Consider the following 24,751-nt stretch of genomic DNA (forward strand, 5'->3'; position numbering starts at 1 on the left):
CTTTCATCAACCGTTGCAATACCAACACTTTACTTATTGGAGGCTTGAAGTGGTGGAAACCATGTTTAGTCTCCAGAGCTAAGTTCCGGTCAACCCTTCCCCATCTCTTCCATCATGCAGTGTTACTGATGACTTTTGAGATTATGATGAACATCGTGGCGAGATCTAATCTTCCTTACATTTCAAGGGTATAGCTCTAAAACAGTGTTCACAGGCCGGCCACTAGTTAGTATACCGAACCTATTGGTAACTCTCTAGGAGGCTTCCGGATCAGCTAGTGTATAATCTTGCTACCTCTACTCTGCTAGATAATGACTGGAGGGAGTCCGAGTAGTGTGTATGCAGGGGGAATTGTCGAGGCCACGTTATGTCAAGGATCTGGGTATATTCTTACAATGTGTATGCCATATCCAAAAATTTCATTACTTCATACCCCCACTTTTTCTTACTATTGAATACACCATGAATTGTCAAACTGATAGAGTAAGCTTATCTGCAAAAAGATCTAAACCTCCAAAACACTTCCTAGTTCATTTCACAAATATACGTGGTCTCAATTCTAATCTCAACGATGTACATTTCCACTTGCAGGCTGCCAAACCCCATGTACTTTTTCTGACAGAATCTCAGTTATTGGTTGATTCAACTACTGCTCATCTCAGTTGCCCAAATTATTCGCTGTATGATTCCTTTTGCCTCAAAGGTGGTACTTGGATATATGTCCGTTCCGATATTCCCTGTCAGAGACTTGGTAATTTGGAATCTCCTCTTTTCGAGCTTCTCTGGGTTAAAATCTCTCTATCTCATTCTGTCAAATTCATCTATTGTCTCTACCGTTCTCCCAACTCCACAGATCACTTGGAGCTCTTTGACTTCCTCTCTTTGCAATTTGACTTTCTCCAGTCCAACTTTCCTAAGAGTGAGGTAATTTTCCTTGGTGATTTTAATGTTCACAACTCCAGCTGGCCTTCGTTTTCTAGTCACACCAACCCAGGTGGTCGAGATGCTGAGGCTTTTGCAATTACTAATGACCTTGCACAGAATGTTCATTTACCTACAAGAATACTGGACAATCCTAACCATACAGGCAACACACTTTATCATTTTCTCACAAACAACCCTTCTAAGTATACGGTCGATGTGAGCGGTCCATTAGGCACCTCAGATCACAACTTGGTGATTGTCTCTTCTCCAATGTAGCCTTTATCTCATGGCTATTCCAAACTCGTGTTGTTTCTATTTTTTCTATATTTTCTATTTTTTTCTGTTTGTTTCTATTTTTTCTGTACTTTTACTATAATAACTAGATTACAGACTGATGTAATGTTCAATCTATTATTTGATGGCATTAATTTGATGTGGCATAACTTTTACATTTATCCCTATATTTTATATACATATATATATATAGATATATATAAAGAATTTTTCTTCCTTTTCCTATTATTTTCTAACCTAACCTTTAAAGATAGGTCATGAAATATAAGGAAACCTTTTCTATTATTTTTTTTCCTAACCTACCAGTTAAAAGTCAGGTTATGAAATATAGAAAAATAAAGAAACCTTTTCCTGTTTTCGTAACCAAACCTAAATCAGTAATATAATGAAAATACTCGTGCACTCCAAAAAATCTGCTTTTAATAATGAGAAAAAAACATAATGAAGAACATAAAAATGAACAGAAATGCTTTTCCAGAAAAAAAAAAAAAAATCAATTTCATGAATACAAATCATATAGCTGGACCTCAAAGCTATTCGCAATTTGATTAATATTCTGAAAAGTATCTTCATGATTTGTCCCATAAATTTCATGCCACACATCCATTCATGTGACGTGTCACATATATTTACAGCTGCCATTTAGTCTTTTAGTCACAATTTTTAGTCTCTTCCACTGGGCTTGGATGTTCGTATGTGTTCCTATATGTGGATCTACAAAATGTTCCTTATGTTTCATAATTAAATGTTTGTAATTCTTTTTTTCTAAAGTCGTAATACGCTTATATCCATGCCATTCATCTATTATGATGGTAGTGTTTTTCTTTGCTACTTTTCTAATAATGTGTAAAAGTTTTTTTGCTTTCTGATTTTTTTTATGAATTTCATGAGCACGAATTTTGATTCTCTTTCAAATATGTACTCTCCAAACACCCATTTCTTCTTAGCATTTCATCCTCTGCGATGTTTTGGTTTTACTAATACAATTTCATCTGCTTCTACAGTTTTCCCCAATCCACCCAACTTAATGGGTTTTTTAACAACTGCAAAAATCTCTTAGTTTCTTATAAAACTTAATTACTATTACTTTTGAAATCTCCAGATGGAATGCTGTCGTAGTTACTGGTGTGCATGTTGACCAAAAGTATATAATATACATTATCTTTTTGTAATGGAAGTTTTGTATTTTCTATAAAACTGTCTTTTTAATAAAGAAACTCATGCAGAACATTTTTTATAATGTCATAACTTTCCACATGATTCTGTTCCTGATTCAATTAGTTTAAAATAATCATTGCACTTAAAACAGTACAATTTCAGACTTATTAATTTAGTTTTCATCAAAAAATCAAGCTAACGTTTTATTTTCCTTACAAATTTCTTCCATCTTTAAAAGATTCATCGCTGCTATTACCTGTTTACCCTTCATTACAAAACTAATTATGCACCGTTCTTTACTGGCGCATTATAGCCTTAGAAGCTAATGCGCCAATAAAATTCAATCAACCAAGCACCGTTCTTTACTCATAAATACACATCATAATGCCAACCAATGAATACACAGTATCTTGTCATCTGTCGCATCTGTGTCAATAAATATATCACTCTCGATTTCTGCTCCAGACCGATAACACCTACTGAACGAGCAATGCTAGTGCAGTAGCAGCAAACCAATTTGCCGGGTAAGTTACCTGAAGTTTTCCGTGGTTCTCGTGTTGGCTTTCTTTACCTTAGCCAAAATGTCTTCAAATTAATAGTGTAAACAAATACTGTTCTCTTCCTCTTTGACATTATGTTGAAAGATCTGTGGATATTATATAATCATGAATTGTGCTACAAATATATGATTTTTTTATTTTTATTTAGTCTTTTGTGTATTTGTATTTAGATGATTTGAACTGTGAACAGTTTGAGTGCATCTCCACTAGTGTGTTTAAAGTAAACTAAATGTTAATTATTGTATATATTTAAATCTTCATTCCTTTGTTTCAATGCTTTCTTTTTTTTAATGAAATATTAGGAGGACCATGGTCAACCTTTGTTTGGCATTCAGTTTAACCCTCATCTTAAAGATGGACAAAATATTTTTGCCTCTGTTGGTAGTAATAGAGTAAGTTTTATTTAACCAATGCTATACTGAAACTTTAAACAAAAGTTAATAGTTTCTAATGGTTATCCTGTTACCTAGTTGTATAGTTATATTGATAATTAGTGCAGAATATTTTCAAGAATTTTTCTTTCCTTCTCTTTCTCACCCCCCCATACTATAAGTGATATGAAGCAAGATAGTAAATAATAGTAAAGATTTAAAAATGATACTTTTACAACTAAAAAGTTTTTATATCTACTAAAGCTTTCTCATTCAATTTTACTGAATGAAAAGGGATTCGCAAACTAAAAACTTTATTATATTATTTATTTCTTAATAGTACACTGAAAGGACAGAATTGATGGGATACCTGGTTCCTGGGCAATGTGACGCTGTCACCCCTCTCGCTTGTGGACGAACCCACCACTTGGAAGGTCTGTTCGTCCACCACACAGTGATGCATTCATCTATGTGAATAGCATCACTGCATTCACGTAGGACTGCTGATTTTTGTGATTGAATCATGTCCATCTTTAAACATTCTAGACCACCTGCAAGCTGTGTTGTATGGAAGATTAGATTCACCCATAAGAATCTTTTGACATTTCATACACTTTAGCTGATGTTTTCCTGAGACAGAAACAAAATTTGAGAGTAGTATACTGTTCCTTGCATGTCACATCCATTGTTACCTAGGTGAAACTGAACGAGCATAAACTTTACCTAATGCCGAGGTCATACTTTGCTTACGAGTCAACTGTGCAGTTGCTATGTGATGCAGCTTGGTTTGGTTGTAAATTCTGCAGCTCTGCTAGAAATGATGAGCAGTATGGCTGTTCGTGAAAAATTATGACCATTCTTTGGCGGACAGCCCTTGTATATGTATCATAATGAAGAGAAAAGGGACATAGGAAAAGAAATCTGGTCTGTCAGTCAAAAATAATCGTTTTAAAATTTAAGAGCATAATAGATTCACGTTTACATTTCATATTTATGATTTTTTTTCTCCAGCAGAAAAGTTTTGGTGAGAATATCAGGTTTCAAAATTTGAAATTGTCTAAAATTTTTAGACATTTTTAAATTTTAATTTAAAACTTGTATTCTGCATAGCTCTGAGGAACTGCAGTTAGATAGGATCTCCTAAGTGTTATTATGTCAGACACGGTGAAGTGTGCCTGCCATGATTAACATTCAGGACATATGTGGAACTGTAATTTGGTGCTAGGGCAATATCAGCAGGTTTCCAAGAAAAGAAATTGTTTCTTTCTTCTAATTCAGGGAAGAAGAAAATACATAGATGCATATTGTAGCAGATATATGTGTTTCATTTTTGATTTTTTTTTCCAACTATAATTTCAGGCAAGCAGTATTGTGACTATTACAGAACCAAAAAGTTCTGATTACCAGGAATGAAGCAGTCGTGGCATCTTGGTTGCCAATTGATATTAATCAAAAAAAATTATTACCACAATTTTTGTTTTTTTAATCCTGTTTCGATTGGACACATTGTTAAAGGCATTGAAAATAAATTATTGGAACTTTAAACTACTTCTGAGTTATAAATTTGAAACAATGCTGTCTGACTGAACCTTGGTTTAATGAGTAAGCTACTCAGCTAATTGGGCCTCACCTTGGTAGCTATCAGTATTTCTGTAGTAATTGTAAATCTTAAAATAGTGGAGGGGTGACTACTTATGTAAAACCATTTTTAATGTTAATAAAATTGCTTGTGTCTAAAGTCTTTTGAGACATTATTAAATTAATTAGACTTGTGGGAATGCTAAAAAGTTTTGCTCAAATTTTGTATCCAATATACTTACACTTTTATCTCTCCCATTATTAAATATGGAGATATTGTTTGGTCTCCTTACCAGAGGTATTTGTCAGATTGTATTGAAAGTGTTCAAATTAAAATTAATTTTCTTTGCCTTCTATGTCATCATCTGAATATTTTATCACAGAAGTGATTACATAAATTTGTATAAAAGGTTCAATTGCTCTATTTGATTAGAAGGTAACAGTTCATTGTCTTTTCCCTATTTAAGTTAGTGCATTGTACTGTAGTATAATTGATTCACCTAAACTTTTATCTTTCATTCCTTTAGATTAATTCCATTCTGCCGAATGCCCACTAGGCTACTTTTGTCGTTCCAATATTTATATGAATTAGTGAACTTGCTTTATATCACTCTTTTAATACTTTTAGCACAAAAATACTTATATTTATCACCCAGCAGAATTTCCACTGCTATAATAATAATATCATTTGAAATTCTGCTGGCTTCTATATACAGAAAAGGAAGAGAAGTCAAGTTACTAATTTATTTCATAGCCCATAATATAGCCTTTGCTATATTAAATAATCCTAAATAAAATTGGTATCCCATTTCTGCCTGTGAAGTGGATTTCTGTGAAACTGATCACAGAAATAATCAACTTTCCCTTAAGTACTGTTGGTGATTAAATTAAGATAATTTAACCAATGAAGTACTTAGTGAATTTAAATGCTGTTTTAATTAAGATAATGGATAGTGTAATTTATATTAATTTATATAATGAATCTTATTATTTATAATGATATTATTAATGATAAAGTACGAAAAAAGCATATGAAAAGTTTATAACTTAAGCTCCCAGCTGGGGGGGAAAAAACCAAACAAATACAACTTTATTGCAACTGAGTATTTTTTATATTCTGGCACGTTTGTTAACAACTTACTTTTCATTTTTATCCAAGACCATAACCAATCCAATATGATAGGTAAATAACATTATGTATGTACAGTAATAAAATTATACAGCTTGGGCTTGAAGTACTGTCAATTTATTCATCAAATTTCCAGCAAAAGCTTATTATTTTGGTACTCACCTCTAAGATCCATGATTAGGGTTTAAAATTCATGAAAGGCAAAAGTAAAGGTGAAGGATTAACTACATTAAATTAAATAAGAACATGCCCTGGGGAAGAAGTGCACTGCTTTTCCCCTGGTTGTCATCTATAAAAGAAAACTGCATAAAAAGGACTAGGACAGAGTGTCAAACTCCCTCCTTTTTATGCAGTTTTCTTTTATAGACAACAACCGGGGGGAAAGCAGTTGCATTTCGTCCTCAGGGAATGTTCTTATTTAATTTAATTTAATGTAGTTAATCACGGATCTTAGAGGCGAATACTGAAATAATAAGCTTTTGTTGGAAATTTGATGATCATTATGTAATATTTTTTCAATTGGACATGCAGATTTAAAATTATATAAAGCTAAGAAATTGAATGATGTGAAAATGGATGATTCTTTAGTGTAATTGTTTTGTTTCTTTTAGGTCACTATTTATGAATGCACTGAAGGAAATATAAAATTGCTTCAAGCATACTCTGATCCTGATGTATCCTTTTATTTTAATTTAATGAATGAAAGAAGTAGTGCTAGTTATAACATCTTAAAAATTATTAGCTACCACTATATGAAAAAAAATTATTATGAATTGATGAAGCATCCTTGGTATTTGTAATTTTATAAAAGAGAAAATTTGCTCTTTCATGAAACGTATTAATAGCAAGTTAAGACATTTGCTGCTGCTTTTCTTCTTATATTTGATAGTGTGTATTCTATGTGCCGTAATTTTTTGAATGTTAAAGAGAAACTCCTTTAATATATGCCTAAAAATAATGGTGGAAGTGTAAGTCTCTAATTCATAACTAAATGCAAACACTATTTTTGGACCAAGCTGCAAAAAGTGTTTGCATTTAGCTTTAAAAACACTTTTTGGACAGGTGCCTCCGTAGCCAGGTGGGCAGGAGCAACAGTGCGTAGCACACGCTTCTTGATTAGACCGGGGTTCGAGCCCGTGAGCCACCAAATATGGAGGATGCGGAAAGGTCAGGGAATGACCACTGCATATCCCCGGAGCAATATGGCCTTAGTTGCTAATGCTCCTAAAAACCAATAACAACAACAACTTTTTGGACTAAGCTGCAAATCAGACCAAACCTCAACATAAGCAAAGAACAAATAAAGCTGTATACTAAGTCTTTATGCCACACAATTGATGATAAACAAAACCAGGCATTGCTACAAATTGCATGGAGTTTAAACAGTGTGCCAGTATTAAACAATTGTTAATTTCCTGTGCTTTTACTTTTACAGCACTAATTAGTTTACTGCTTAAGAATGACTGCATATATACATCACAGCACATTGCTTGGATGCTGTTTTGATATATGTTAATGGCAACAAGTGTGTTAAAGATAGGATGAGACTATTCAGCTTTTCTGTTATAAAAGTGATTACATAAATGATTTTATTTTCTTCACAGGGTTGCATATGTTGCACAAGGAATGTTATATTTAAGAAATTCATCAGTTCTGATAAGAAACCAAGTTTGTAATGTTTTTTCCTCTATTTGCATGTAAATGAGCATATATAGATGCTTATTTAGCATTAATTTCTTTGCTATTTCTACAATCTGCTGCTGTGAGCTTTCCTGCTTTGTCCTATGAAATTGTTATTTTTGTGGCCATTGGTAGTATTTGGTAGAAGAAACCTGGCATCAGAACAAACCGCTGATGCCATTGGTAGTATTTGGTAGAAGAAACCTGAAATCATTTTTATTTGATGAAGCAAGTGGTTAATATTGCTAAAACTAGCTCCATCAAATAACCAGCCTCCTTAATTATATTAGCCAGCAGCACTTTTGGGAAACTCTTTCTTCTGCTGCCATTGCATCAGCACTACCAGCCTTATTGCTTCTGCATTATACTCTTATCAAAATTTCCCCATGTGTCACCCCTCTTCACCTTCAAGCATCTGTAAATACTTAACCTTTTCTTTGATTTTATTATTATTAAACTAGGTGGTCCCAACCAGCTTTCCTGGCAACCCCACCCATCTATATACAATACTGTATAGATATCAAACATATGCTGCCACTATTTGGTTACCATCTCTGGCACATGGAGGCAGCCAGGGATCCACTGTCTGCATACTGATAATACCAAATAAAGAACGGCAAGAACAGGAAAGAGAAAAGAGAGTAGAAGAAGAAAGAAGTAGGAGAGGGAAACAAATTCAGTACAGAGCTTGAAACATCAGCAATCAGTAAGTTCATGCATCCTAAAGCAAAAACTAAAAAGTCTCTGACCAATGCAGCATGTTCTGGAACAATGGACACAAAGTGCTTCAAACAGAATGTGATGAAGAATGATGGATTCAAAAAAAAAAAACCCAGAGCACATGCAAGAGACATTATGGATTTATCACTCTCGTGTCTCTCTATATAGTATATTTCTCTTCAAGTCTAATTATATGCCATTTTTCAGTAGTATTAGCACTTTTAGACTCGCTGTACTGTTTCTCAACAATAATTACAACAGAAAATCTGCAAGGATTTTCGGCATTTGCTATTGTTTTTTTTTTTTTTTTTTTATTAATTTTTGACTTTACAGCCATAAATAACTCTGAGAATCTGAGCATAAATAACTCTGAAAGCTATGGACAGTCAGACTGTTATTAGTCTTATTTTAATTAAGAAATAATTATATTTATCGTGAATTTTTTTATATATTTTTAATTTTAACTATTGCACAAATGGGTTTCTGTACCATGTACATTGTCATCCAATATATATTGAAAAGATCCATCAAGTGTGGATTTTTTCAAGAAACACATTGCCTACTAGGCCTTCTTAGAATTAGCCTTAGTTGCAGCTATTGTCATCATGCACTCATAAGAGAGTCACATTTACCAGAATGTGAAAGAAATATGAAGTATATGCCTATCATGCCAGCCTTAATCATAACATGTGGCTGACTGAGTTCTAACCCAGAAAGAAATGTGTTTTTTTTTTTTTTTTTTTTTTGCTGCAGTTCTAGAAACATAACTACAAACAATTAGAACTTCCTGTACCAAGATTTTAAAATGGTGATCAAAGGCCGTATCGTATTTTTTCTTTCTAGGAATGGTTTGGTAGGTTTATGGCATTTTCCTTAGAAGTAAGTTTGTATATTTGCTTATATTTCTTCACTCCTTTAAGTCAGATGAGAACTTTTATACATGTGCTTGGTCCTATGATGATGTGACAGGTTATCCATTGTTGGCTGCAGCAGGAACAAGAGGAGTAATAAGGATTATTAGTCCAGCAGTAATGCAGTGTATAAAAGTAAGTATTAGGAATGTGATTTAAGGAAGAAAAGCTTATATATCACCACCAAAAAAAAAACTAAAAAATCATGTCATTTCCTTATTTCTTCTAATAACTAGTTCAAAACATCCTTAAATTTATTTAAACTATCCACAGCACTAGGAGGAAGTTTATTCCAATAATTTATTATTCTTTGGTTGACTGTGAATTTCCTCAGATTTATTCTGAAACCATCCTTTTCCAATTTAAATTTATGTCCCCGTGTGTGTTTCATCTGAGAACGAGATGCTGTGGGCATTTAGTTTACTTAACTCTTATTAGTGTATAAGGCTTTAAGCCTCATACACTTCAATTAGGACACCACACAGATGACTAGTTTCCAGAACTCAAATCTTTGTAAGGAAGAGTATAGTTCTGTAAAAAATATTCTTTTGTGCTTCCCCAGCTACTCTCGTTGCTCTTCCCTGCACCCTATTAGGAAGGTCTATGTTGTCCTTCCTAAAATAAGTTTTCCAAACATGTATGCTGTATTCCAGATGTGACCTCTTTGTCCCTCTGGCAAAGTTGTATATCACTGATAGAACCCCATTGGCTGTTCTAGCAGCTTGTTTGCACTGCTTGGAGAATTTCATGTCAGGCTATGCAATTATTCCTAGATATTATTCATACTCTACTACCTTGAGTTTGCTGTTACCAAATGATATATGTTATTCTTGGATTATTGCTACCTGAATAGAGCACCTTGAATTTATCACTGTTAATCTCAAATGTTATTTTCCAGCCATCTGTTTAGTTTATCTAGATCCTCTTTAAGTAGCATACCCTGATTACTGTCATTAACCACCATGCCCACCTTTATCAACTATTAATAAATATTAAAAACAGTAAGAGACCCAACACCAACCTCTGTAAAATCCCACTCATTACATTAGTCCATGAAGAGCAGTGCCATTTATAACCAATCTTTGTCTCCTACTACTTAACCAACCTGAAATCTAAATATATGATGTCAAAATTATTCTTTGCATCCAGTTCATCAGAGTAACCACACAAACTTAACTGTAAAATGATCTAACATCAAAAAACTTCATTCATTTCATAAATATATGTGGTCTCAGTGATGTCCGTTTCTGCCTGCAGTCTGTTAAGCCCACTTACTTTTTCTGTTATAGAATCCCAGTTATCAGTTGCCTCAACCACTGCTCATCTCAGTTGTCCTAATTATTTGCTGTGCAATTCCTTTCGCTTCAAAGGTTCTTCTGCATATGTCCTCTGATTTCCATATCAAAGGATTAGTAATTTGGAATCTACTCATTTTGATCTTCTCTGACTTGTTTGTTATTTGGTTTTTAGGAACATTAGCAACTAAGGCCATATTGCTCCGGGAATATGCAGTGGTCATTCCCTGACCTTTCCGCATCCTCCGTATTTGGTGGTGACGGGCTCGAACCTTCTCTGACTTAAAATCTCTCTACCCCATTCTGTTAAATTTATTTGCTATGTCCATCATTCTCCCAACTCCACTAATCACTTGGAACTCTTTGACTTCCTTTTATCTGAAACTCAGTTTCACCAGTCCAACTTTCCTAACAATGAAATAATTTTCCTTGGCAATATTATCCAGCTGGCTTTAGTTTTCCAATCACATGGACCCATTCAATTGAGATGCTGAGACTTTTGCAATTACTAAATGAGCTCACAGAGCTTGGGCACCTCAGTGGGCAGGAGCAGCAGTGCGTAGCACACGCTTCTTGATTAGACCGGGGTTCGAGCCCGTGACCACCAAATATGGAGGATGTGGACAGGTCAGGGAATGACCACCGCATATCCCCCGGAGCAATATGGCTTAGTTGCTAATGCTCCTAAAAACCAAATAACAACAACAACAATCACAGAGCTTGCTCCTTTACATACCAGAAAACCAGACAATCCTAACCACACAATCAACACTCTTGATCTTTTTCTGACAAACAACCATTGTAATTACACAGTCGAGATAAGTGGTCCTCTGGGCACCTCAGATCACAACTTGGTGATGGTCTCTTCTCCAATGCAGCCTTTTTCTCTTGGCCATTCCAAACCTCATGTTGTTTCGTATTACAACAGTGCAAAATGGAAAGTGATTTGTGAGATTTATATTCTTTTCCTTGGTTGGATTGCTGTTTTAAATCTGATGTTAGCGTTTGCCCAGATCACATCAGCGAAGTTATTCTTGTAGGAATGAAATCCTTTATTTCAAACTCCAACCTAAAATCTCATATTTTATCTAAATCTTGGTTTAGATAAAGGATGAGATCAACTTTTCTTCTAATCTCAGACTGCTAATCTCTCTTGGCATAAGCACATCGTTAAAAAAAAAAAAATTTCTTTTTTTTTTTTTTTTTTTTTAATGCAGAGGAAGCTTCTTTCATTCTTAGTATCAGTTTTCTTCAAAATTATTACTCTCTGTACAACGTACTCAAATCCACCCTACCATGGAATATTGTTTCTACGTCTAGGGTGGTGTTCCCAAAACCTCTCTCATGCTTCTGTACTCCATTCAAGAGAGGGCAGTCATATTAATTAATGGCTCATCTCTTACAAAGTCTCCACTTCCCACTGAATTGGCTTCTGTAATTTCCCCTCCCTCTTTCAAGCCTGTCCAAACGTGTTGCAACCAGTCAGCATCCATTTACTGTCCAACTTCAAACTCACAGAACCAACAACTTTTCTCATTTATCCTTTCAACTTCCACTTTATGGAACAACTTTCCTTCACATGTATTTCCTGAAAATTACAATCTACAGAAATTCAAGTCTAATGTCAACAAGTATCTTCTTCTGTCTTCGCAGACAAACCTTCAAACTATGCATGGTACTAAGTACTATTGGCACATAATAGCCTTAGATGCTGATTAAAGAAGGGGGGATAGCTAATCAAATTGGTGAGGCATGATCTCCCTTTAACTCTCTAAGAGGTGCAATAAAAATATAACAATAGCAGGCACGATGGTGAACTTTTACACCATTAATATACTTGGAATAAGGGTGTGAAATAATTCAAAATTTTTCACTTTTTTTAAGCCAACTTTATTTTCAATCTATTATAACCATGAAAAATCTATTTTTTTATATATATATTGAAAATGTTTATTTTTAATGAACTATTTGAAAATAAAATAGTTCTTTTGATGTGCTTTATCTATGCCAGGGGTCCCCAACCTTTTTCATCGGAGGGCTACATAGAAAATTCATAACAAATGGCAGGCTGGAGTCGGTGCAATTTTGAAGACTAAAAGCACTGTAAACCAAAAAACGCAATTTTAGCGACTTCGCCAGGTCAAATGGGGTGTACAAGATAGAAAAACTATAAAAAATTATAAACACAGGATATTTATTGTAAATAAAAACGTAGTCATATTAAAAATCACAATTTTTATTATTATAATCACATTTGATATTACTGAAATAGCAAATCAATGAGATGTTTGTAGTTGTTTTGATTTAGCAATAATTGAAATGTTAGGTTTAATAGTAGAAGTTCCCAATCTTAAAAAGTCTTGCAAATGTTCATCTGTCATTCTTGATCGATGTTTGGATTTTATATATTTCATTTTTGAATATGTTTGTTCACATAGGTAAGTGCTACCAAAAATAGAAATTATTCTTCTCGCTAATTTTTTTAATTCTGGAAATTCATTTTCTGTCAAAGGTTTATAAAAGTTAATTAATGTTTCATTTTTCAATAATGTTTTCAGGTTATCGTTACTTTGAAGATCTATGATTTCTAATTGTAGATTTAGAATCCATTTACATCAAATGGATTCTGAAATTACGTAAATAATTTTGTATTGTTTTCGAAATCAACAAATGCTTCCATCAATAATTCAAGATTTTGGACAAAATTGTCGGTAGAAAAATCACAACTGGGCATATTATTATATAAACTTTCACAACACAAAAAATGGGAAAAATTATTTTGTTCAATTTGATTTTTAAATAATTCTAATTTTGTCTGAAATGCTTTAATATTGTAGAACAAGTCATTTACAAGTAGATTGCGACTTTGAAGTTTTTTATTCAATGTATGCAAATGTTTGCAAATATCTGTTAAAAATGCAAGTTCCCATAACCATTTAGAGTCTGTTAATTCTGGGACTGGTTTTAATTTTTCATTCATGAATATGTCTATTTCAGTTTTGAGTTGAAAAAATCTTTTTAACACATTTCCACGACTCAACCATTGCACCTCCGTATGATACAACAAATCACCATAAACAGAAGCAATTGGCAGCCTCAAATTCAATTGGAATTTGCTATCAGCAGTTACGACAGGTGGTGCTAAAAATGTGGTACGTACTAAAATTGGGTTCATGGGTCAGCTTCATAAATATCTTCAGAGTAAAAATATTAAAAATTCAATTTCATATTAAAAAAAATATTAAAAATTCAAAACCAATTCAATTTCATTGTATAATTCACCAACAGTCTTTGTGCAGAAAATTTTTGCGTGTAGATTCAGTCATGTCAACTGTTAATATCAACAGTAAATTTTATTCACATGACTGGTCTGAATCATCGGCAATTCAAAAATTTTCTTGAAACTATTGAGGCTGAATACGGTGATTTGCTCTACTACACTGAAGTACGATGGTTCCGTTTCGGTAACTTATTGAAGTGATTTTTTAACTTAGGATCGAAATAGATCTATTTATGAACAAAAAATTGAAACCTGTTCTGGAACTGTCAGATCTCAAATGGTTGTGGAAACCTTGCCTTTTTAACAGATATATGTGAACACCTGAATTTGCTTAATATGAAACTACAAGGATGAGAAACTTGTCATTGAATTGTATTATAATGTCAGAGCATTTGAAACAAAATTGGAGTTATTTAAAAGTCAACTACTTCAGTATAATTTTTCACATTTTCCATGTTGCAATAATTTATCTAAAATATGACTAGTTGTAATTTTCCACTGAAAATTTTGTTCAAACATTAGTTTGTTTCCTGTTTGTTACAGGAAAATTTTGCAGCTAGATTTTCTGATTTAAAAAATAATTCAAAGGTATTTGACATTACTGAAATCCATTTGACGTACCTGTCAATGACGATGAGAATCTACCATCTTGAAGATCTACCAACGTTGTTGATAGATCTTCAATGTAATGATGCACTAAATACAATATTTAAAAATGAAAATCTAATTCAACATTATCTGAGTTGGATTATCCAAAAATTAAAAATTTTGCAAGAAAGGTTACATCAATTTTCGGAAGTACATGTATATGTGAGCAGACCTTTTCAGAAATGAAATATGTAAAATCAAAAATACAATCACGTCTAACTGACCCACATTTACATGACTTTTTAAGAATTGGAACTAGTACTTTAAAACCTGATATTATGAAACTTATTCGCACTCTACAGCCACATTCATCGCATTAATTATAATTTTGTTGTATTACTAACTGTATTTTTGTAATTAGTACAATAAATAAGTAATAATTAAAATTTGATATACACAAACTGGTATATTTTATATTACATATCCATCGATTTATTTTTGATCTGTAGATATAGGTAGGTATAAAATTTGTTTCTCTGCATAACTTTAATGTAATTTTCAGTCATTAGGAATTACTCTGGCCTGCCAAATATTCCAAAAATTCATATGTGACCCGCTTCTCTAAAAGTTTGGGGACCCTGATCTAGATGATATCACTGATGGAAAGCCATTGAAAAGATTGAGCCAAGTACATGTAGAGGTCATGAGATACTTCGGTATGTCTGAAGTGTCATCTCGAGGCTATAAAAACAATTCCATGAGACAGGAACATATAATCAAAGGAAAGATGAGGGACTTCCATAGACAAAAACATTTAAAAACCACCAATATCTAGCCTTCACAGCCAAATAAAACAGAAAAATGTCTGTATGCATGTCAACTTGCATTTAGAGCCCTCATCAGCTGCACATCACACTGTATATTCTGAAATGCCTTTTTGGTTACCATTGTTTTATTGGGGTTTATTTGACTGACTGTAGCCTTTCTGTTATCCTATTCGAATCTTGTCAACCCCCATTAACCCCTCACATCAACCAGCTGTTTCGAACCAAAGGATTGCTGTTGACTACATGTTATGTTTGGTTATTGAATCAGTCTCAGTACATTTGAGACAGTCGTGTAAAAACTTCAACGTGGTGGGCTGCAGTTTCTGATACGCATACGCTGGCATATCTAGTGCCAACTACCATGCCATGTTCAAAATCACTTCAGTCTTTTGTCTTGCCTGTTCTTGCATTGAGTGGCACACATATGGCAATCCTACTTATCTCCCCCACCTGCTTCATATCACATGGTACAAACACATAATGCTGTTACTAAAACTGCTCCGTTTCATGAAAAGGGTATGTAATAAAGTGGTCACTCATTGTATTTCATGTTATTATCGTAGAATTTCTCCATATGTATCATTATTAAATTGAGGGTACATTAATAATGCTCATTTCAGCATATTATATTTATAATAATGGACTTTTGCTCATTTGTTACAGAATAATTTTTTTTGGAAGTGTGTTTTATCTAGTAACAAAATTTCAAGGGACATTATCAATTGGCAGCCAAGTTATAAAGTTATAAAAAAAAATGATAAATGGAACTCCATAATCACTTTATATTGTGAACAAAGGAAGAAAGGTATGCGCCACTCGTTGACAAATTGTTTTTAAAAATCCATTTGTAAAAATAATATATAATTTTGTCATAGAATCTTGAATATACATTTGATCTAATAAAATAAAAATTTCATTGAAGATTATGTATTTGGCAGCCACATTGTAAATTTCCATAAATTGGTATTGGATTTGAAACCAAATATAATAAAAGTATGTGTTTTTGTTTAATTACTGTCATTAAGAATATGATATTTCAATGTTTACAAACTACAGTGAAACTTCTAACGGATACCTCTCTTTAACCGACATCTCTGTACAACGGACATTTTCAAATTCCCCAACTCACCTCTATTGGTTTTAACGTGTTTTCAGCTTCTGTCTAGCAGACATTCTCTGTAACGGATGCGGACAGGCAATCTGCACTGTTTCATTTAGATTAGCACTTAATTTGATCTCCCCATATCGGACAGCGGGCGAGCTCACGGCCCTTTTTTTATGAACTTTTCTTCCACGTATTGCCTCAATCGTGTGTTTATTTTCTATTTCCGATTCTCTGAATTTTATCAAGGTTTACGTCGCGGTTCTAAATCCTTTTTCAAGAATTTTAAGGCATGTGTAAAACTTCTGATGAATTCGGTGTGTGCAGGGGGGGGGGGATTTGGTCGGCCTTTCGTCTCTTCGGTTTTCAGTTTTGTTCAGTGTCGTGTGAAGTGCACAATGTCTTCTCGTAAACATTTAACTTTAAAAGATAAAGTCGAACTCATTAATGCGTATGATCAGCAAAAAAATAGTGTTCGCAATTTCACTGCAAAATGCAAAATCGGAAAGACACAGGTAAGCAACATCCTAAAGAAAAAAAATGAACTGTTCAAACAATTTTGGCAACACGGAAATGATCACGTTCAAAAATCATTCCCGAAAACTGTTAGACTTCAAATTGACAATGTTACATATGAGTGGTTTTGTCGACTCACGTGCTAAAAAAATTCCCATTAATGGGCCTATTATTAGGGAAAAGGCTTTGGAGGTTGCGAAATCTATGGGAGTAAATGAGTTCAAAGCTTCTGTGGGATGGCTAGACAAGTTCAAAACTCGGCATAAAATTTCTTGGAAAACCGTAAGTGGTGAAGGTGGATCTGTTGATACTGGGGTTGTAACAGAGTGAACCGTCAAATTGGAAGATTTATGTCGTGATTTTGAAGCTAAAGATATTTACAACTGTGACGAAACAGGGTTGTTTTTTAAAGCTCTTCTTGAAAAAACAATGAGTCTAAAAAACGAAAAGTGTCAGGGTGGAAAAATTTCTGAGGAATGCTTGACTGTACTATTGTGTACAAATATGCTGGGAGACTTTGAACAACCTCTTGTTATAGGAAAACCACAAAATCCTCGTTGTTTCAAGGGCATAAAGTTGAATCTTTTGAATGTTGACTGGAAGTCTAATAAAAAAGCATGGATGACACGAGATATCATGAGCGAATGGATAAGTCACTTTAACCAAAAGATGATTCGTCAAAACAGAAAAATTATTCTTTTCATGGATAATGCTGGATCTCACCCGCACATTGACTTGTCCAACATTCAAATCGTTTTTCTGCCACCAAACACATCTGCAGAGTGTCAGCCCTTGGATCAAAGGATAATAAAAAATTTTAAACTTCACTATAGAAAACGTGTTTTAAGACATCTCATTGCAAACATGTGCGAGTGACCTTGCAAAGAAAATCAGCATCCTAGATGCGATTCAGTGGATTTCCTCTTCAGTAAACACAATTAGAAAACAAACTGTCGTGAACTGTTTTGTAAAGTCTGGCTTCTCAAACGCAAAAATTGAAATTGTGAACAGCAATGTGGAGTACCAAGAAGAACAAGAACTTCAACATCTATTGATAATGTACGATACTTCAGCTACAAGTGATCCTGGCTACAAAGATATAGACTCGAACCTCACTACAGAAGATGATGCTCTAGATATCAACGACATTATCATCGATATTTTTCAAGAAGTTCCTCACGAGGATGAAGAAATGGAAGGAATCATTCTGTCGAAGAACATATTAACGACGAACCACTGATGAAAATAGAAGAAGCGCTCATACAAATCAATTGTTTAAAAATGTTTTTCGCCGCTGAAGAAGATACTGAAGGACTTTCGATGGTTTCTTCACTCCAAACAAATGTTGAAAACAAAATTATCAGCCGGAAGAAGGTGCAGAAGAAAATAAGTGATTAGTGTATGTATTTTTTTCTTAAGATAAAGTCATAATATGCACAGCACAATTGTATGTATATTATTTACAAAAATATTGTGCAAAATCTGTATATAATTTAATTTAATTTTACATTAAACGTTTAATGATTTTTCTTCTTTCTTTTTTTTTTCTCCCTCAGACTTCTTGTTAGCGGACACTTCTCTCTAACGGACAAATTTTCGTTCCACATGGCTGTCCGTTAAAGGGAAGTTTCACTGTAGATAGTATTACTGACTAGGAAGAGAAATCAATGATAAATTTTAAGTTAAAATTGTTTCATGCTCACCCGACCATGGATATAATAGCATGAGACATGACCACTGACACATTAAGGAAGCGAGCTCTATTCTGATTTTATAAGTTTCATATACACCACTTCTAAAATTGATATTAGTAATTTTAATATCAATTGCCTTAGGGGCCTGGCTGAAATCTGAATTGTAAATGTAAGTAATAAAATTAAAACTTATAAAATATAATAATTTAATTTTTTAGTGTGCAGGCACTTAGAGAATGTAGGTATTTCAGTTTCCATTACTATCTATTAGAGTTCACTGTGCTCTTCTGATTATTGTTATTATATTAATTAATGATCATATAATGTTTTACAATGGCATTAGAGATTTCTAACAGATTCATTTGTGTAGGTTATGTAAGTGTATATGTTACTATTTTTCAGCTTTTGTATTTTGTATGTGTATGTATATACACATACAAAAATTATATATATAATTTTTTTTCCCCTCTCATTTCTTTCAATTAGCATTACATTGGTCATGGAAATGCCATTAATGAACTAAAGTTTCATCCTCTAGATTGCAATTTATTGCTTTCTGTTAGTAAAGGTAAGTTCAACATATTTTTATTTTCACAAAGGTTGAACAGATATTTTCTTAGTAGTGGAGGGAAACGAGATGAGAAAGTAGAGATGAGCGTGCTAATTGCGGTTGAACTGGTTTCACCAAATAACCTTGAAATCCTGACCCAAACCAGATTAGCTTTAGCTAATCTGGGTTGGGCATAAACTTAACATTAGGAGGTACCTAATGTTAAGTTTATGCCCAACCTTTTATCCTTAATTAAAGGGTAATACACTACACCATGGTCTTCACTTCAACATAAGCAAATATGCAAAGAACTGCACAGTACATTTATTTTAAAATACTTGTACTAGCCAGTATTTTCCTGCCTAGAAAAATCTAGTATTCAATATAATACTTATGTAGTCCATGCCACTTTGCCTTAGGGGCCTGGTTCAAATTAGAGTGCTTTGTTTGGTTGAATACATTGAATGATTTCTAAATTATTTTAAGTTAAACGTTCTAATGAAATGTTATTATTATCACATATGTATTATATACATCATGAGCGTTGAACCATACCTTTGATGAAAACTTGATTAACTTAAACTAGAATCAATAACTATCCCTGGAAGTATGAATTGTTTATCAACAGAATTTTTTTGTTTAAATATAGTCCAAAAAAATTTCTATAAAAGAATGCAAAAATATCAAATTTTTTTTAATTTTGTTGTAATTTTCAAGTAATTCATGTGTTTTCAATTAGGCACATGGCACATGAAATTTATGAAGTAAGTTTTCAAAGAAAATTGCCAAGGAACAGAATTAGAAACCATTTCCATATGGTGGTCCTTCATATGATGGTCACAATTGACCATCAGCTAGGGTTCTGTCTTTCTCGACTCTTTTTCCCCATTACTTTTCATCTCAGGAATTTTCATTGTTATATAATTTTTGCAACTGTTTTAAATTTTCTGGTTGGTATATAGCCATGAAATAACATGGGTGTCGGGTGAGAACTTTAATACCCACATTGTAAGCAAAGCCGCAAAAGTATAATTTAATTTTACCATTTTTTTCCAAGTTTTTTTAAAAATGTATATAAATACTTTATTTACTAATGTTTTATGAGTATACAGACTAAAAGACATAAAGTATTAAAATTATATCATTCACTTTACATTCCTAATACACAATGCTGTTATAGACTTACATTTTATGCATCCATTCTGAAATAGTCATGTAACTTAGTTTGCCAACTGATTACAGCATTTTTTTTTCAGTACATAATTCTTAATAGTGATCAGCTGTAATGATGAGATGCACTGATGCTTTTACCACATCATCTCCTCATTAATGTTTTCACGCACTTTGTTAATTTCTGATGCTTTTTCCTTACACGAGCCATCCACATTATCTTCTGAGCCACTCCCTATATCAGTGGCTTTCCGTTTGACAATCTTCCCACTGTTTACAGAGACTGAGATTTTTTCCTTGCTCAGGTAATGCAGAACTGAAGCTTTCGTATCCACCTCAATCAAAGCAGCCAGGTTATTTGCTCCAAGACTGCCACCAAGTACGTTACAAGAGTCTTTGCTTCTCGTTATGAAAATGCTGCTAATTCAAGGTTATTATTAGTTTTCAATCACTGTTGAGCATACTTTCTTCCATGCTACTCCAATATTGTATGTAATGTCTTTCAGTGTTATTGTTTTCAGAAATTCTAGGACTTGAATTTCTGAATTCACAGCAATTAGCTCACCACGATAGTAGACTTTGAAGGCTTGAATAATGTCCTGATCCATGGGCTGAATTAGTGCAGTTTTGTTTCTTGGCAGAAATGCAACTCTGATTTGCCATCTTTCAATTTTAGGACATCAGCTGAAGGGTGAGCTAGGCAGTGATTCAACAGTAATAGAGCCTTTTTTTTTTTTTTTTCAAGTGTTTTGGAAATCAGGTGGCATATCACCAATGGTATAAACTCACTTTCAAACCATGTAGCAAAAATATCACTCGTCATCCAAACATTGGTGCTATTTTTATAAATCACAGGTAAAGATTACACGTTGACATGCTTAAAACACCAGAGAATTCAACTTTCACCGATGAACAGTGACTTTAGCTTGTGATTTCCATTCTTGTTTGCACACAGTAATTCCCTCTTTCTTAGTGAGTGCCTCCGTAGCCAGGTGGGCAGGAGCAGCGGTGCGTAGCACACGCTTCTTGATTAGACCGGGGTTCGAGCCCGTGACCCATCAAAGACGGAGAATGCGGAAAGGTCAGGGAATGACCAACACATATCCCCGGAGCAATATGGCCTTAGTTGCTAATGCTCCTAAAAACCAAATAACAACTCTCTTTGTTAGTTTTCATGCCCATTTTGTTGGGTGCCTTTTAATATCCAATGACATGACGGGGAGAAGTTTACAGTGTAGTGCTGTTTCGTGTAATGTGATTCACCATCTTGAATCATATTACACAGAAATTCAGGAAATACTTCTGCTGCTATTGTATCACCAAATGCAGATTCGCTTACAAGACTAACCTAGGGTATCCAATGCTGAGCCTTCCCTCTCAAAAACCACCCGTCAGAAGCTTTAACTTGTCATCATCTCCACCAAGTAGTTCATGAAATTTAATTGCCTGTGCGTTCAAAATTACCCTATTTATCGGTACACCTTCGTTGCACTTCACAGAACCCACTTTGTATAAGCATTAGTCCAGATCATTGTTTCACAAGGTCTAGTTTTCTTTCTTTGGAGGCCTAATTCATCTTCTATGGAATTTACAAATTAACCCAATTTTTCTTCCCCTTTCATCCAACTGGAAATCATTCTTTTTGGATTCAACACTTGTAAAATATGCTGCATTTTGTTTTGCCACTCTTAACTCTTTTGATAATCTTTTCTTCAACTATATAATTTTTTCTTTTGGTGGCCATTACTTTAGTCCTTCTGATTTACTGATTTTGCTGAGTATTTATTTCTGATGTCCTGAAATTTATTGTGTTTTAAGAAAACTAAATCAAAGCTAAACTGTCGGGCCCATCATAGTGCCAAAGTGAAGTTACACAATTTCTCGGTGCCTCTGTGGGCAGGAGCAGCAGGGCATAGCACACGCTTCTTGATTAGACCGGGGTTCGAACCCATGCCCACCAAATACGGAGATGCGGAAAGGTCAGGGAATGACCACCGCATATCCCCGAAGCAATATGGCCTTAGTTGCTAATGCTTCTAAAAAAAACCAAATAACAATAACAACAACACAATTTCTCCATAAATCACTTCCCCACTTCATGTATATTTTTGTCTAGTTTATCTTTAGCAGTTTTTGCTATCCTAATTGTAACTTCTGGTCAAAGAAAGGATGTCGTGTGCTGTTTCTAAAAATTTACTTTGTAACTAATGTAATGTACTTGATGAATGGTAGCCTTATTCCGCTTCAGAGGTAGCTGTTTGTAATTAGCATTCTGCTGATATACTCTTTTATTGCATCTCTAGTTAAGGAGAGAAACTTGGTGTCTGCAGTAATTAGTCTCTGACAAGTCCTGTTTACAAAAATTACTCTGCAACTGAATACAGAATATATAATGAAGTGAATATACAGCCAATATTTAGCTAATTTCTCTTCATGGAAACTGGTAGTAAGATGTACAGTAGATAAGAAGTACAGTATATGCAGTATTCACTTTTTCCAGTTTTCAATATGAAATTGCTAGTTCTTTGAACACACTACTTTTTTCCATAATTCATTTTGGGGAATGTGATCATACCTATGGTATATTCGAAATTAGTATGAAGAGACGTGTTATATCAGGGTTGCACTGTATTTCTGAATTTGCACAAATGCATGATCAAATTACAGTGCAACCTCAATATATCACACCTCGTTATTGTGCATCGTTTCTGATATCAGGTGGTTGCAATCGTGTCCATTAAGATGGATATAAAAATGTTGTTTATGGCAAACACTTATTCCACAATAGAAATCAATTTTAGAATTTGGCAAATTCAGACATTTGTACATCTCCAGACAATAACCAACTACATGATTTCCAAACTGTGAGGCCAGGGCCGACACTAGCTTTTGTGGTGCCTGAGACAAAACCTTGTAACGGAACCTAATTCATATCATATTTTAACACTGCATATATATATATGCAGTGTGGTGCAGCACCTGTGGCAGGTGCCTCACTTGCGCACCCCCATAGAGGTATGCCCCAGCCCTGTGTGGGGCATACTTCTATGGAGAGGATATGTGAATGATGATCATTTAGTGATGATTGCATTATTCAAAGTGAAGAGGACAATAAAAATATTGCTACATTTTGGGGGAGGGGGTCACTATTTATAAGCAACAGGGCTTATCTGAGACTATTAGTGTAAATTTTCTAGTTTCTTCTCCCCCCTCCAGCTAGAGATGCAGTAAAAAAAATCGGTAAAGTTCTATTTATACGTGGGAAACTTAAGTTAACATTTACTTCTGAGAGAGGAAACCAGATACAGTACTGTATTTGTCAGTTTCAGTGTATTCAGTTACAGGGTAAATTTTTGTAAAGAACACCTGACATTTTCTAGACTATGAAATCACATTTAGAATAGCAATGACTGCAAATGTAATTTTGTGGCAGATGATTCTTTTACATAATTCTGCCCTCTTCAATGTTGAGAGGAATTTTGAAGTTTTAAAAATTCTATTTACTCTTAGTATGCAATACAATTTGTTTGTTGAAAGATGATTATAACAATTACGTGTTTCTGAAAACAACTGCAATAATATATGTTGTTACAGTTTAATTTTATCAGACTTTGTTAGTTTGCAGTGTTGAGAATGGAGGCCAAGTAATTTTAGAGATCCTTTCCAAGGATTCATGTTGTGACATTTAGATTCTTCTCAAAAGGATTCCTAAAATTATTTGACCCCAACAAATTATGAATTGTCAGACTAATGGAACAAAATTTTGTACAAAAAAAAAAAAAAAAAAATTAAATCTCCCAGAAACTTCTTCATATATATGCACTTCGTCATATATATGCACTTTAATTTTCATACTGCAGTATTAATGTTTAATATTTTAATGGCAAAGTACAGCATTGTTTTTTAAAACTACAGTACATTTCATATGCATTTTAAAATGTTAACTTTATTATAAGAAGTTCAAGATGTGAAATAACTATCCACTGTATCTTAACAAGACATGTTATTTCATTTTGTATATCATTATCAGTATTTGAAAATTGTGATATTTTGATTAAGATAAAATGGATAGTTACTTTATTCTCTGATTTTGCATAACTGCAACATATACATCCACTTATTTAAATTAAAGGTATTTTTCTGATCAAAGTAATCTTATAAGCATAGCTTCTTGTGGTAAAGATTAAGCTAAATAATAATTATAATAAGTCTCCTTTGTAGATCATGCACTTCGACTATGGAATATCAAGACTGACCAGTGTATAGCAATTTTTGGAGGGGTAGAAGGTCACAGGGATGAAGTATTAAGTGCCGTAAGTAAATTTATGGTTATCTGAGGTTTGTTAAAAGAAAAATACCAATGAGAAAGATAAGTAATTTTTTTTTAATACAAACCTTTTTTTT

General features: G+C 33.7%; 1 protein-coding gene across 2 annotated transcripts in view; it reads left to right on the forward strand.

Annotated features, from left to right (window-relative positions):
- Nucleotides 1-24,751, forward strand: part of escl (embryonic ectoderm development protein escl) — a 159,077-nt gene that overhangs the window by 10,551 nt on the left and 123,775 nt on the right. The window contains exons 3-7 of one of the 2 annotated variants that reach the window (XM_090379303.1): nt 3,239-3,328; nt 6,626-6,688; nt 9,335-9,460; nt 19,114-19,195; nt 24,569-24,660. In XM_090379303.1, coding sequence (XP_090235429.1) covers nt 3,239-3,328; nt 6,626-6,688; nt 9,335-9,460; nt 19,114-19,195; nt 24,569-24,660 — 453 coding nt within the window. The remainder of the gene's footprint in view (nt 1-3,238; nt 3,329-6,625; nt 6,689-9,334; nt 9,461-19,113; nt 19,196-24,568; nt 24,661-24,751) is intronic. The other variant, XM_090379304.1, reaches the window with a different exon arrangement.

The sequence above is a fragment of the Mastigoproctus giganteus genome, chromosome 8 (genome assembly GCF_048544385.1).
Source record: "Mastigoproctus giganteus isolate SK-2022 chromosome 8, ASM4854438v1, whole genome shotgun sequence".
Classification (NCBI taxonomy): domain Eukaryota; kingdom Metazoa; phylum Arthropoda; class Arachnida; order Uropygi; family Thelyphonidae; genus Mastigoproctus; species Mastigoproctus giganteus.